Here is a 16,627-nt window from a genome sequence, read left to right on the forward strand (position 1 = left end):
CACTTTTTCATGCCCTCAGCTGTACTATCGTTAAACGCTAAGACCTTCCCCACCCACCTCTTCACAGATTCTCTTCCAAGTGTATCTTACAAATCCTGAACATTCATCTTGTTAGCTCATGGACTGTCTTCCCTTGCTCTCCTTGTTTATAGTCTTCCTCTTTTAGTTCAACTTTCTTCAGTTATTTAAGTTCTTCCTCTTACCCCTACTATCCCTTCTTCACACATGCCTATGTCGCTACTCTTCTTAAACCTACAAACCTTTTGAAGTTCAAAGTTGACTCTGAACCTGACTCTGAATTTCTTAACATTCTCACTGCACGAACATCATACTGATGTATTTGCCAAAGCATGCGCAATGCTTCTCTCCACAACTCTGCCACAGTTTATCACCTGAGAAGGAAGGCAACACAGTTCGCATTGTTTCATGTTCTACGTTCTTCTCTGAACATAGTTCCTTCATCCTCTGCTATCGACTCCCATATGCAAGAGATTCACTTACTGCTCCATGAGGCTAGGAACCATGCATGTGTTTGACATTGTGTGGTCCTCCTAGGTGTCTTTGAAAAAAATTTTTCCATGAAAACTTCCATACCATAAAAATACCTTAAAAGTTACCCTTTTGGGGGCGCCTGGGTGGCTCAGTGGGTTAAGCCGCTGCCTTCGGCTCAGGTCATGATCTCAGAGTCCTGGGATCGAGTCCCGCATCGGGCTCTCTGCTCAGCGGAGAGCCTGCTTCCCTCTCTCTCTCTCTGGCTGCCTCTCCGTCTGCTTGTGATTTCTCTTTGTCAAATTAATAAATAAAATCTTTAAGAAAAAAAAAAAAGTTACCCTTTTGTAAAGGAAATTTGCATTCATAAAGGAAATCCATTTCCCAGTACAGAAAGCATAAACTACCATAAAAATAGGTACCTTTGAGATTGCCCTTCAGTTTTAGTAAGGTGTTGTATTACTCAAGATAGCCCTGCAGTTTAGAAGAACGCTTGCATTTTTATGTTGGCCAATTTGTTCCAGGAAATTTATTCTATAATCTCTCCCTCCCCTTTGTATCACCATTTATTATTCATTTCCTGGCAATCTGTTTCCTGTCTTCACTACTCCACTCTAATTGTTCTCTCTATAATCACCAGTGAACTTCTCATTTTCAAAGACAGAGGAAATTTTTTTTTAATCTAGGGATTTTTTTTAATCTAGAAATTTAATCTAGGAAATTTTTTAAATCTAGACCTCTCTGTGGCATTTGACACTATTGAGGATGCCTTCAGAATGTTCCATCCTGTTACCTGTTTTGACATAATTCTTCATTCACACTGAATTACTACCATACCGCTGATATCCATTTCGCAAATTTTGATGCAAAAAAAAAAAAATTGCTGCTCATAATTTTTTTACTGGAAGAGATCAAAAGAAGTTTTCCAGAACAGGTTCTCACATGTACTGGCAATGACAACTATGTAGGGACTGGGGGCTGGCCAACAGTGATTGTAAGAGACTTCCATTCATAAGACACACCATGTTTTCAAAGATGTTGAAATCTGAAAGAAATGCGCATCTAAGGATTCTTGGCATATGATATTATCATCAGAGAGTTTGAAGAGAATTGATCTGTGTTGCCTGAATTTGAGGCTTTAAGAAACAATGTGAACATCTTTATATATTTTCTGGATTTAATTGCCTGACCTGAAGTAAATAACCTTACCAGGCTATTTCATGGCTTTTATAAGGCTGGAATGAGATAATGCATGTAAAGTATGTGATGCAGATAAAGTAGCAGAGTCAGGGAGTACTCAATGAACAATAGGAAGAGGAGTAGCAGCAGTAGCAGTATTGGTCATAGTCATAATAGTAGTCGTAGTCATAGTAGTCGTAGTTGTAGTAGTACTACTAGTAACTCATGATATTTTCAATAAAGACTTAAACGATAACTGTTCATGATTGTTTCTAAAGTGCTAAGACATAAGTTTATTGAACATATTTTTGTTTCTGAGTTTAAGTAATCTTAATAAATAATAATCACTTTTCGGGGTTATTTGAGAACTAAATGAGATAATGCATGCAAAATGACTGCTTATTGGTTGAAGTGGTACTTGATATTTTCAGCAGAACATGAATTATAATTTATTTTTGTTGCTTCTAAAATTCTAAGAAAGACTGATAAAGATTCAATGAAGTTAATTTCAGAAACTTTAAGTGATTCTAGTTAATAATTCCTTCTTTCAATATTTTGTCTGGATTGAGTAAGATAATTTATGAAACTACATAATAATCATAAAATACTTGACTCAGTGCATGACAAATTAAGAAGCACCCAGTAAAATGTAGTTATCATTACTTCAATTATGATGTATACCTGGTATTTTCTATGGTAGTTCATTTTTGCACTTTCTCCTCGGGCAACTCAAATGTTTTAAAAATATCAAAGAATGTTCCAAATATACCTATTAAAATTACTTAATTTTTCTGAAGTTAACTTCACCAAATATCATGTGACTTTCAGAATTTTTATAAGAATGAATAAGGTAGTGCATGTAGTATGCTGCTATTATTGATGTTGCTTTATATTTACCTGACATTATAATATTCCCGGAATTTCTTCTACTGGTTGACAAATTTAAAATATTGATAAAGACTTTACTCATTTGCTGAACTTAATGCTCTAATGTTGAAATAACTTCGTCTATTAATGTAGAAGAGCAGTTCTCAAACGCAATGGTATCAGGACTCCTTCATAATTTTCAAAATGACTGAAGACCCCAAAAAGCTTCTGTGTACGTGGATTATACCTATTGATATTTGCTGTATTTGAAATTAAAACTGAGAAATGTTTTAACTATTTATGAATCATTTCATTTTAAATAAAATGAACCCACTTAATGTTAAGAGAACATTTTTATGAAAACAATATTTTACAATTTTGAAAATCTCTTTAATGTTTAGTTTTATGGAAACGCAGTTGAATTCTCAAATCTGTATCTGCATTCAACTTGTGATTTGTTGTTTCAGTTAAAGTTTATGAGGAAAATGCAGTTTTAAAGACAAATAGTTGGAAAAAGGAAATCTAGCAAACCCTCTAAAAGAGCCTCAGCAGCCCCCCAGGGTCCTTGAACTACACTTTGAGAACCGCTGACATATACCTTTAATTTTCTAAAGTACTAAATAAGATAATCCATGCAATATATATCGTTATTAATGCTGCTTCATTTGTTGCTATTATTTATAATTTCCAGATAGTGTCAAAAAATCTTGAGTTTCTTCTTGTTTTGTTGACTGCATTCATGGTTTCTTTAAAAAAAAAAAGAAAGAAAGAAAGAAAGAAGGAAAAGAAAAAGAAAATTAATAATGGCATAAATTTGGTAAAGGGGTTAAGCTACTAGACTAAAATCTGTATTACATAGTCTTTAACCAAATTGAGATAGTACAGTTTACATCTATAATGTCAGTGATACACATGGCTCAGTGCCTGGAACATAAGACAGACTCAGCAAAAGGCAGCTTTGGAATCATTCTTTACTCAATGTACATAAAACTATACAAATAGGTGCCATGGATAAAATTGAACTCATATATCTAATAGCACCTTCAACTCATCCAGAGTCAGTTTTTTGTTATCCTTTGACACAGGCCTACTTTCAGGCCCCAGAGTCCCTTAGGAAAATGGGTAAAGATTTTAACAGCAACAAGCCAATCCCACTGCAGAGCTGGGCTCTTCTCTTCTGGTCGGTGTGTAAGGCCTTCAGAAACTTCAGGTCGCTCTAGAACATTGTGCAGCACTTCCTGTAGGGAACGGAATCTCCACTCTAGCACTTGTTTCCTGGGTGTAGGCTTGCCTCTACTTATCAGGACTCCTCCAAAAAAGAATGCAATATCCCCAGACCAAGTCTTTAGTTCCCACATGGCTAGGGATTAGGAGAAGGGGAGAGTTTGGAAGGGAATGTTCCTATACCCAAATGTTCCCACACCCCTCTCTGGTCTTGCTATAGGATCCTGAGGAAAGTATGAGTTTTTCTGCCAGCTCTTTGGCAAAAAATGGCCTTCTTTCCTCCAATTGTATCGAAGTGGTGAGTGTTTCTATGCAGAACTCCAAGTCTGTTGCTCTAAAGTAATCACTTCCAAGGTCAGCAGTGGAGAGTAAGTCTTGGAGAACTTTATGATCTGAGATCTAGCAGTGATTTCATTGCCTGCTTCAGAAAGGACCTCTAGGTCTTCTTTTTCCCTTTTAAAATATTTTTCTTTTTCTCTTTTCTTTTTCTTTTTCTCTTTTAAAATATTATTAAACTTTTGTTAGGGAGGCTTTCAAAGATGACAAATGTAGGTACAATTACATAATAAAAACCCTTTATGTATCATCCAGCTCTAAGCTTTACCAATTTATGTACTGTCTTGTTTCATTCCTACTTCTATCTATTTCTCCTTCCCATATTATTTTGAAATAAACTCCAGACTCCATAATACTTCATAAATATTTCATCATGTATATATAAAATATGTATCAGGTATACATATATATCGTGTATATATAAAATATAACATATATTTTTCTACATAACCACAAAATCAACAGCTTTCTTAAAAATTAATGAATGGTAATTATTTAATATCAGCAAAAAGCCAGTCATTATTCAGAATTTCCAGCTGTGTCATGAAAATTGTTCAAAGTTGGTTGGCATCGAGATTATAAGAGCCACATATTGTAACTGCTTAATAGGTATTTTAAGTCTCTCTTAACTTGGAGGTACTCATCCTAATTTTTTTTTCTCTTGTAAATTATGTTTTGAAGAAGCCCTTCCCTCCTTTCTTAATTCCCTACTCGCTTCCTTAATTCTGGAAAACTTCCTGCAGCCTAACCCTTCACTAAAACATTTCATTGAAGATAAGTCAATACTGACTTCCTTCAGGCAAGCCTGATACACACTCTTTCTAAAGACTCCTTATATTTATGACTTTTGGGATGAAGGTTCTAATGTTAGAACAAGCTGGCAGCCTTCTTAACTGACTTTTTAAAACTTAAGAAATGTAGGGACAGCTGGGTGGCTCAGTCGGTTAAATGTCTGCCTTTGGCTCAGGTCATGATCCCAGGGTCCTGGATTTGAGCCCTGCTTAGTGGGGAGCCTGCTTCTTCCTCTCTTTCGGTTGCTCGCCCGGCTTGTTCTCACTCTCGCTCTCGCTCTCGCTCTCTGTCAAATAAAATCTTCAAATTTAAAAAAAAAGGATTTTCACTTTCAGATTTGTCACAGTTCTCCATGTGTTCCCTAAAGCCAGCAGCAATCTCTGAGCTCTGAGTGTGCACTTCTGTCTCTGCTCACAGCTCATAGTGAATACCCACCAACCCAGGATTCCTAGTAACAATCTCTGATAGATTCCTAAAAGTACAATCGGACTTTGTCCAGGCTCCACCTTCCTGGGGACACAAGGGAGAATAAATTAACTTTACATTTGAATCTTACTTGCAAGTTATCCTATGGATGTGGGATCTCTTCAAGATCTACCAGGCGATTTCTGAAAATTTCCACGTTTCTCCCTTAGAGTGAGGCACCAGACCCCCTTCTGCTCCCACCTCCTCATTGCTATTTTCCGCCAGTGAGCTTATTTATTAATGGAGGTGCATGCCTCCAAGAACGACCTCTTGGTATTCTTAAAAATCAAAACAAAACAAGACAGAAATGCTTGAAATTCCACACAGAAATGGGGATACTGCATCTCTCCCAGCTCTTTATTTTGCTCTGTCTCCTGCCCTTAAAATGGGTTGCTTATGCCCAGTGACTCAGGAAGGACTCTTGCTAAAAAGAGAGTTCTGTCAGTTTCTGCCTAGAAATTATTATTTCTGGACAGTGCTCAGATCTAGTCCCTGCAGCAGGGCTGAGGGCCCCGCTGTCCTCTCCATCTCTAGCAACCAGAACTCTGGCTCCGGAGGACTCACACATAAAATTTCCTCCTCTTAAACTCTTTCCTCAAAAAAGGAAGGCGTGGAAAGGGACTCTGTCGGCTAAAAACTCATCTCAAACTCAGCCCAGCCAACCCTTATAAGGCATGGTTCCTCATCTAGGTGGTGCACACATCATTTTTACTGCATGTAGAAGACGATAGGCAAAAACAAAAACAAAAACAAAAACAAAACAGTGAATTTATTAATGCCATTGAGTATCGCTGTAATGTATTCATTCATTCAACAATTATTTACTGAGCGCCTCGTGTGAGCCAGGACAGTTCCAGGAACGGGAAATGAAACAAAGCACACACAATCCACTCTTACACACAGCAATGATGGAAATCCCTCACCTTCTACAGAACTTGGGGGAGAAGGCATTCCTAGCCTAAAAGAAATGGTCATCCTCTGAGGTCACACCTCAACTCTTTCCTGTGACTATCAGCTCATGCCATGAATAGCTTTCAACAAATGCCAGTTCTGAATTTTCTTCGGTACAAGACAGTTGAATGTATGCCACTGCACAAACCTGTTCAGTCCTTCAGCTGTGCTGTAACTGTATCCTACCTTCTGTTGTCCTTGTCTTCCCTTTAGGTGTGTCAGTTCCTATCCCAGTGATCGGACTGAGAGATGAAGAGAAAGTGTTCGTCAACAACACCACCTGCGTGCTGAACGACCCGAATTTCGTTCTCATTGGGTCCTTCGTCGCGTTCTTCATCCCGTTGACGATCATGGTGATTACGTACTGCCTGACGATCTACGTTCTTCGCCGGCAAGCTCTGATGTTACTGCACGGCCACATCGAGGAACCGCCTGGAATAAACTGGAACTTTCTGAAGTGGTGCAAGAGGAACGCTGCGGAGGAAGAGAACCCGGCCAACCCTCACCAGGACGGGAACCCACGCCGAAGGAAGAAGAAAGAGCGACGCCCCAGGGGCACCATGCAAGCCATCAACAATGAACGGAAAGCGTCCAAAGTCCTCGGCATTGTTTTCTTTGTGTTTCTGGTTATGTGGTGCCCGTTTTTCATTACCAATATTCTGTCGGTTCTGTGCGGGAAGGCCTGTAACCAAAAGCTCATGGAAAAGCTTCTGAATGTGTTTGTTTGGATTGGCTACGTCTGTTCAGGAATTAACCCTCTGGTGTACACGCTTTTCAACAAAATTTACCGAAGGGCTTTCTCTAACTATCTGCGCTGCAATTATAAGGCAGAAAAGAAACCTCCGGTGAGACAGATGCCGAGGGTGGCCGCTACTGCTTTGTCAGGGAGAGAGCTTAACGTTAACATTTATCGGCATACCAACGAACCTGTGCTTAAGAAAGCTGATGACAATGAGCCCGGTATAGAGATGCAAGTGGAGAATTTGGAGCTACCAGTTAATCCCTCCAGCGTGGTTAGTGAAAGGATCAGCAGTGTATAATGAGCAGGGTACAAGCAGCACAGTCTTTCCCTACGGCAAAGCTACAAATGTAGGGAAAGGTCTTAGAATTCTTCTGTCGGTCATCACTAATGTAAATACCGTTGTCTGATAAAAAGTGTTTTGTATATAGCTTTGCAACCCTGTACTTTACAATCATGCACACGACAGTGAGATTTAGGGGTCTATATTTACTGTTTATAATAGATGGAGAATAACTTATTTTGATTATTTAATGCATAAAATGTTGATGTTTCTACTATCCCTCCCTTCCTATTTCCTTCCCTCCTTCTCCCTCTTTCTTTCGTTCTCTCTCTCTTTCCCTCTCTCTTTTTCTTTTGGGCATAAGAAAATGTTGATGTTGATCTCAGGTGGCATTTGCAGGAGACCAGAATGACGCACGTGACAGTGGTTATTTCAACCACACCAAAATTAACGAACTCAGTGGACTCTTTTTCCGGGTTGACAGTAAATATACACTTTAAATTCTTGCTCTGCTCATCTACACACATAAACACAGTAAGATAGGTTCTGCCTTGTGATACCTTATCACATGCATTGGCGAGTCAAAGGTAGAACTTAGCCTCGTTGTCACATATAGGGGCAAAATTTGACATTGTCCGGATGTCGTGTTGGTATTTTACTGCAATGTCCGTCCCCATAGTGGTATTTTAACATAGCAGCTGGTTAACCAGGACTACAGAAGTGGAAGGATGATACGAGATATATACACCAATAGCTTTTCACTTCTTAAGGACAATGTTCAAATTCTGATTATCACGACAAGCAAACTGGAATTAGTGTTTTCATTCTGGTCCTTAGTAAATATCTAATTCTGTGATTAAACTGGGGAACAAGATCCCAGAGTTATTTCCCAATCCAGGATTCAACATCAATTGGGTTTTGATCTCAGGATCCTGGAAATTCGTGTGCTACACACAAAGTGAAATTAGCATTTTGAGCCTTATTAAAATATTTTCATAATTATGGTACCTCTATCTATAGGACCCAATTTCGCAGTCCATTTTTGAGTAAAACTTGTGCTGGAAGCATAGATGATCAAAACCTTGGAAGTTTTACTTGATTAAGGACTACAGAATTAGGCCCTTAGAATGTGAAAAAAAAAAAAAAGTAAAAACAAGCTTGTACTGAACTCTGGGAAAAAAAAAAAAAACAACAGAAATACAGAGTTTCCATTTGGATTTTAAACAAAATTTATCTCATTTTCAGATCCTTCCAAACTCTCTAGTGCAGGAAAAGGCTGCAGCTAATTTGTGAAAGTGGCAAGCTCTTCATTGTACTGCAATTATGTACCAGAAGTTTAAAATCTTTGTTAAAATAATAGTGTTGTGTCACAATAAGTGTTGGCCATTGTTTCATTCGTGGGCCTGCTGCTCTAAGAATTCAGTACCATTTAACTAGTTTGTTAACCACGAAAGGTTTTCAAGCATCGCTAAAGTCAGACCATGAAGTCTATGCTGTGTGCCGAGTATCCAAGTGTTGCCACTATTTCCATGTGTGTCCATTTCACACAACTGTGGATCAATTTCTGAAGAATTCATGATGCTATCTCTTATGCCTGACAGTTACTTACACACCTTAGTGTGTGCTTCTCAAGATCTCGAAATCCGTGAAGGCAGAATCTGAATTTCAGAGAACCCCTGGTCTATGTTCTCAACACACAGCATAGATAAATCCAACAGTCTGCCACAGGGGCAGTGGGAGAGCTGCTGTATTTGAGGAAACTCATACAGTCTGTTTGATTAGCAACACTGCCAAATGTCAGTCAATTGCTTGAGCATGCCCCAATACACCATGAAAGTCAAGTCTACCTGCCTGTTAGCTCTGTTGAATTGCATGTTAAAACAATTATAGGAAATTGAATGAGATGATCTAATTCTTACTGAAACGAAGACGTCTGAAGACACACAGCATGCATTGAGCATGAGTTCTGCACATACGGATGGAGTCCTGCATGTATGCCATGTATGTTGCATGAATCCATCGATTTGTATTAACGTAAGGCAGAGTAGATGATACAAAAAGGACTGGAGGAAATCCTTCAGCAGTCCTTGAGATGACACGCATTCAGATCTGAAGTATTGTGAGTATTAGAGAAAATTGGAAACATCTGATTTCTTTTCTTAACTATCAGGGCAAGCTCATAGCACATGTTTTACAAAGAAATAAAATATAAACCACAGATTTTGAAAAGCACTAGCAATAAGTTGAATGATAATAGCTTATAGCACATTTGTTAATAATTCTTATGTCATCAAGTAGTAGTACTTAATAGTACCCAACACAGTAATTATTCTCAAATCGTGTGCTATTCGTAAGTTCTGTGCAGTTTGGTATGAAACAAATATACTCATTTGGATATAAATCTTACAGTTCAATGTTAAATCTACAAACTTTTGTAAATGTTTTAAAAAGAAAAAGTCCATGTGATAAACGTAAACGTGGTGAATTTACTGTCGAACAAATCATTTTGATGTACTATTATATATGTATATCTGTTTAAGACACGTGCAACAGACTGCCTTATATTATTTCCTGTAAATCTTCTCCTTGGTCAAATGGTACTTTTTGTGAGTGGTTGCAAAGTGTTGTCTTATTTGTGGTTCCTGTATGTTATCCATTCCAAGTTTTTGTGATACTTCCTATTAATTTATTAAATTTATTAAATGTTGGCTAGTAGGTCATGTGTCTTTTTTGCCCCTCTGTCATTCGAAGGGAAAATATACCACTTCACCATTTTCTTTGAAAATTAAATCATATCCTGTAAAATAAGATAAAAAAGACAAAAGCAGCCAGAAAATATCACTCTTCTGATTAATTCTGCATGTACTCAAAGACAACAAAGCCAGAGGAAAGACGATTAAGAAGTATAAACAACAAAACAATATTAACATCACTGATTCTTTATGAGCAGAATAACTGCACTCCCAAATTATCCTACCTTCCTTAACCCAAGGAAGGGGCTTTGGATGGTTCATGTACCCTCTTTGCAAATAGGTACCATTACCATCTTATTTCCACCAGACTCCTAGTTCCCCAAGAACAGAAAGGACCATGTCTATCTTGTTGATGGTTTTATTCCCAATACCTGACACCTACACTACATTCAGCAGGTACATATTGAGCTTACTCAATATTTGTGGGCATTGTATTATCTGCTCCTGATGTCAGAATGGGCATTAAAACTCCCTGCTCTTCAATCATGGAACACCTAAACTTACCTCTATTCCAAATGGCTTTGGATACCTCTGTAATCAGGGTCACTATACTAAGTCACTCTGTTCCTCCACATCTGGAACAATTACCAAAATACACTGGTCTTTTCTTTCAACATGTATACCTTCCTGATGGTGAGTGAGCCTAGATGATATTGGCATGACTTCAGTTCCCTGAGAAAAAAGCAGGAATATCTCATTCTATTGCAACTATGACTAGGTTGATTCCTAGGCATGCCTCAAGAGATAAAAGTTGAACTGTCACTTGAGACAACAGGTCACTGCTGTGCATGACCAGAAATACCTTTTAACACTGAAGCTAGGGGGTGACTCTTCCCCAAAAGCAAGGCAATGGGGAGAGATTGGAATTTCTGACATCTCAGAACAGGAGGTGGAAGGAAAGGTGGACAGGGGAAAATGATGATACAAAAAGGACTGGAGGAAATCCTTCAGCAGTCCTTGAGACGACACGCATTCAGATCTGAAGTATTGTGAGTATTAGAGAAAATTGGATAGAAAAGATTCACCACCCAGTTCAGTACCTATATAATAACATGAAAGAACCTGTCACTTCAGCCAACATCAAAGCAAATGGAAGAGAAAGGACATACAGGCATACCTTGGGGACGTTGCAGGAGCATTTCCAGAACACCACAATAGCATGAGTCAAATGACTTTTTTTAGTGTCCCAGTGCGTATAAGTTACGTTTATACTATAATGTAGTCTGTTAAAGATGCAATAGCATTATGTCTAAAAAAAATTTTTAAACAATGTGCATACCTTAATTTAAAAAAATATTTTATCACTAAAAATGCTAACTATTGTTTGAGCTTTCAGTGAGGCATAAGCACTGAACAAAGATTACCATAACAAATAAAATAATAAAGCATTTGAAATATTGCAAGAATTACCAAAATTTGACCCAGAGATATAAAGTGAACAAAATGCTGTTAGAAAAATTATGCTAATTAAAAATGGCTCTGATAGACTTGCTTGACATAGAGTTGCCACAAAATCTTCAATTTGGAAAAATGCAGCATCTGCAAAATTCAGTAAGGTAAAGTGCAATAAAACAAGGTATGCTGGTTTTTAAATGTGATTTCTCTTCTTTTTTCAATTTTTTAAAAAATGTTATTTATTTCTTTGAGAAAGAAGGAGAGTGCAAACAGGGGGTGGAGCAGAGGGAAAGGAAGAAACCCAACACAGCCAATTCCAGAACCCAGGGATTATGACCTGAGCCAAAGGCAGACACTCACACTGCAGAGCAGGGAACCCCATGTGGAGCTCCAGCTCAGGATCCTGGGATCATGACCCGAGCAGAAGGCAGATGCCTAATGACTGAGCCACCCAGGCGCCCCTGTGATCTCTCTTCAGATTGAAGGTATTCTCAATCAACAGCTTACTAGGATTTTTCATCTGGAGAGCTTCAGATAAACTGCAGTAAAGAACAATCCCAAAGTCTCTGGGGCTTAACAGTGCAAACAACCCTTTTGTGCCCACACTCCATGTTCAAGATGGGTTGCCAAGAAACCTTTTTCAATATAGTTACTCCCGAAAAAAAGTGGTAATAGAGGCTACATCTTTACATGCTACGTCCATGGAGCAGAGGCAAGGGAAATCAGTGGATCTCTTTGTTCTATTAAAGCTAACCCTCCTTTTTCTTTTCAATTGAAGCTAACGTTACTTTTTTTTTTTTTCCGTTTAATCCTGAGGCTACCTTTATTCTCACGCCTTATCTATAACATTATTTCTATCCTTAATTTTAAATATCTTTATATTTCATTGCACACCTGCCCTCAATGTTATAATTAATTCTAACCCTAACTCTTACCTCTAAATCCTGACATCACCTTTAATTATGATCCTGTTTTTCTGGAAACTCTAACATTACTCAAATCTCTAGCCCTGACCCTAAGTGTTAACTCCAGTGCTTCTCCTGCCTTTAACGCTCCTTTGAGGTTAAGCTCTAACTTCTAAGCTTCTAACCTTACACCTAATCTTAAGCTTTAGCTCTGATTTCTATTTTATTCTAAAAAATTATCTTTTGTTAAGATCCCGAGAAGCAATACTGAAAGCCACAGAAAGAAAGTTTATGATCAACCTTTGTTTACCTGTCTTAAAACCTCACACACAAACTAGCTTCAGTTGGTCCACTCCCTACACACTATCATGATATTATTGTGAAAATTAATAAAAGGAAACCTCATTTAAAGCAGAGTTGGGTGGCCAGAAGGGGGAGGTCTCATACAGTACCCACCCTTTTCATCTCTTTGCAGACCCAGTAGGAAGAGACTATCTCGAATTCTCAACAGAAGTTAAAGTGGCTGCAGCTTTAGGGATGTGACCAGGTTGTATATGCCATACATGTTGGCTGGGAGAGGCACTGCTGTCACCCATGAGGAGATGGACTGGGGGTGGGATACACCAGACTAAGACCACTATCTTCTCCCCTTTGTGTATGTTCCATTCCAACTACAGAGCATTTCAATGGGTGTGGCTTACAGCATGATAACAAGATTCCATTGCAGATTGAGTAGTTTCCCCTCACCCAGAGGTGTGAACTAACTCACCCATCCCAGCAAGACATCCCATTGCAGAGATACAGCCTCCCACTGGCCAGAACGGCTAAAATGAACAAGTCAAGAAATGACAGATGCTGGCGAGGATGCAGAGAAAGGGGAACCCTCCTACGCTGTTGGTGGGAATGCAAGCTGGTGCAACCACTCTGGAAAACAGCATGGAGATTGCTCAAAAAGTTGAAAATAGACCTACCCTATGACCTAGCAATTGCACTACTGGGTATTTACCCTAAAGATACAAACGTAATGATCCGAAGGGGCACGTGCACCCGAATGTTTATAGCAGCAATGTCCACAATAGCCAAACTGTGGAAAGAACCTAGATGTCCATCAACAGATGAATGGATAAAGAAGATGTGGTATATATATACCACATGAAAAGAAGCCATGAAAAGAAATGAAATCTTGCCATTTGCAATGACATGGATGGAACTAAAGGTTATTAAGCTTAGTGAAATAAGTCAATCAGAGAAAGACAATTATCATATGATCCCCCTGATATGAGGAAGTTGAGAGGCAACATGTGGTGTTTGGGGGGTAGGAAAGGAATAAATGAAACAAGATGGGATCAGGAGGGAGACAAACCATGAGAGACTCTTAATGTCACAAAATAAACCGAGGGGTGGGGGTTAGGGAGAGGGTGGTGGGATAATGGACATTAGGGAGGGTGTGTGATATGGTGAGTGCTGTGAAGTGTGTAAACCTGGCGATTCACAGACCTGTACCCCTGGGGCTAATAATACATTATATGTTTATTTTAAAATTTTTTAATTAAAAAAAAAAGATATCCCATTGCAAATGCCAGTAGAAAATACCTCTCCCAGGCTTGATGGGGCTTATTCTCAGCAGCATAGCTTATTGATGTATGGTAAGTCGGCACTATGGCTCTCTCTTGCAATTCCATGCCTTTACAGTACTGGGTACCTTGGTCTCCAGTCTGGCATAGGGGATCTACTGGTTGGCCATTCAAATGTATTAAAGCTGGGACAGTACTTCAGCCCACCTGGCCAAGGTGGGTTTAGCTGCTAGAATTTAGTCTGCTGCTTTAATATTCCATTTTCCCTTTCTAGCATGGCTGCTGCTTGCACATTATAGGGGAGATGAGACTTTCCTTTAATGTCACATTTTTTCACCCAGTCTTATACATCATGACCTTTGAGGTGTAGCCTCTGTTCACTGTCATTCAACGAAGGTTTCTGTACATGGTATTCAGCTCCTCTAATCCCCTAATGGTGGCAGCCTAGTTTACACAGTGACAGGGGAAAGCTTGGATTAGGCCAGAAGCTGTGTCCACACAAACCAAGGCACATTTAGAACCCTTGCTTAGAAGGAAGGGACCAATACAGTCAATTTGCCAATGCCTCACTGGCTGGGAACTCTGGTGGCTGGAGTCAGACTCCTTGGCATTGTTTTGAACACACAGGGCATGTTTGATTGCATTAACAGTCAGTGTACTTTTAGAGCAATCTGGCATCCTTGGCAATGTGCCATCCCATCCGGATACCACTGTGGCCACTCTCCGTATACCAGATCTGTTGTATCTACAGAAGGGTCTGCTGTTAGGGCTTGTACCTGAGTGAGGACAACAGAATACTGATTGCCAGAGGGCATAGGTACCTTATGAACTGGGACATGAAAAACAGTGAGGACTGCCTTAGGACCCAAACATCTTTTCATATATTCTGACCCCATGAAGGCTTAGTCATAACCATCCACCTCTCACTTTCCTGTTATCTGAGCCATAGGGTTAATTTCTTTCTTTTTTTTTTTTTTAAAGATTTTCTTTATTTATTTGGGGGAGTTAGAAAGGGAGAGGGAAAAGCAGGTTTCCCGCTGAGCAGGGAGCCCAATGCAGAGCTCCATCCCAGAACCCCTGGATCATGACCCAAGTGGAAAACAGATGCCTAATGACTGAGCCACCCAGGTGCCCTGGGTTAATTTCTTTAGAACAGTCCAACCTTCAGTACAAAGGGTTAATGGCCAGGGCTCATGAGTGATCACCAGAGAGAAAACTCTTTTGAGTTCAGCCCACTGGTTTCTGTGGTTTCTTCTGATTTCCTTCCAGATGATGTCAGTGTTGGGCTGAATAGCGACCAGAGCCCTTGTGGAAGGATTGTTTTGAATAAACTCATCTGTACCCCAAGGGCATCAGTGAGAATTTCCCTTTTCCTCTCTTTACACGCCACAGGGCCCTCTACAGTAAAAGAGGCAGGGGTATCTGGAGATTCTACATAGTCCACAGGACCGAGTAGTGCCTACTTTTCTGGAGACAATAGGCCGGTTGACAAGTGCTTCTCTGGCAAATAGGCACACCACTTAGAATATGGGCTTGAGCCACTATAGAAGTGGGTTGCTGGAGAATATTTTCAACCCACCCCTTGACAGGTAGGGAAATTCTTACCACAATGTCCTGTTCACTACTGAGAGGACCTATCTGGAGGACTGCTGTATACACTGTTAGGAACTGTTGCTCTGTGGCAGATAATGGATTCCTTCCCCCTTCCACAGCTGGGAAATCAAAATCCTACGGGTGCTATCTTTTTCTGTTGTTTCTGCCACAGTGCCCAACTTAGACCTTCTAGAGTCCCAGACTCATCTAACTCAAATGGTAGCCTTGCTTGAGAGATGCCAGAATGTTAACCTGACTTATGAGTATTTTTTGGCTTCTCAAAGGTGGCTTGCTACTCTGATCCACAGTCCCATACGTGCCCTTTCTTTACCAAGTGGTATAATGGACAGAGGCACTGTGCCAGATGGGAAATAAAAGTCCTCCAAAACCCCAAAATCTCTATAAAGCCTTGCCCCTCTTTCACATCCTCAGGGTTTGGATGGGCTTACACCTTATAAATCATGGCTTCTTACCCAATCAGATGATTCCCAAAAGCTTGATAGCGGTGGCTGGGCCTTGGGCTTTCTGGGTTCATAGACCATCCTTCCCCTCACAGGTGCTGCAGCAAAGCCAAGTCCTTACACGTTAACATTATATCAACAAGGTAATGGGCCCATTTTACTGATGTTAGTAGAAAGGAGAACAGGCACAGGTCTTGGGCTCCCGTCCTATGACATATGGTGGGGTGATGCAGATGACCCTGGGGAAGCACTTGAAAGATACATTACTATCCCTCCCATGTGAAGGCTAGTTGATCTTTTGTCTCATTGTCCAGGTGATGAAGTTCTAGAAACTAGGTGAGGTCCGGTGGGCTGAGGTCCGGAGCCGATGACCAAGAAAGAATTCTTGAGACACCTTTGGTGCAAAATGGTGGTTTATTAAAGCACGGGGACAGGACCCGTGGGCAGGAAGAGTAGCTGCCCCGGTTGTGAGAGATGGCAGGTTCTATACCTTGTGGTTGGGGGATGGTGAGGGGAAAGGGAGGTTTCAACGGAGCTTTCATATGCTAAAGAAGGCCTACAAGGTGCCGGGATATCGGAGGCCTGGCGGCTTGATCAGTGTTGTCTTTTGGCAAGCCATTC

General features: G+C 39.9%; 1 protein-coding gene across 1 annotated transcript in view; it reads left to right on the forward strand.

The window, feature by feature from the left end:
• The window catches only part of HTR2C (5-hydroxytryptamine receptor 2C), a 284,332-nt gene extending 274,330 nt beyond the window's left edge, over positions 1 to 10,002 (forward strand). The window contains exon 6 of the mRNA XM_032331448.1: positions 6,517 to 10,002. Coding sequence (XP_032187339.1) covers positions 6,517 to 7,343 — 827 coding nt within the window. The 3' untranslated portion in view covers positions 7,344 to 10,002. The remainder of the gene's footprint in view (positions 1 to 6,516) is intronic.
• Positions 10,003 to 16,627: the final 6,625 nt, after the last annotated feature.

The sequence above is a fragment of the Mustela erminea genome, chromosome X (assembly GCF_009829155.1).
Source record: "Mustela erminea isolate mMusErm1 chromosome X, mMusErm1.Pri, whole genome shotgun sequence".
NCBI classification, from domain to species: Eukaryota; Metazoa; Chordata; class Mammalia; order Carnivora; family Mustelidae; genus Mustela; species Mustela erminea.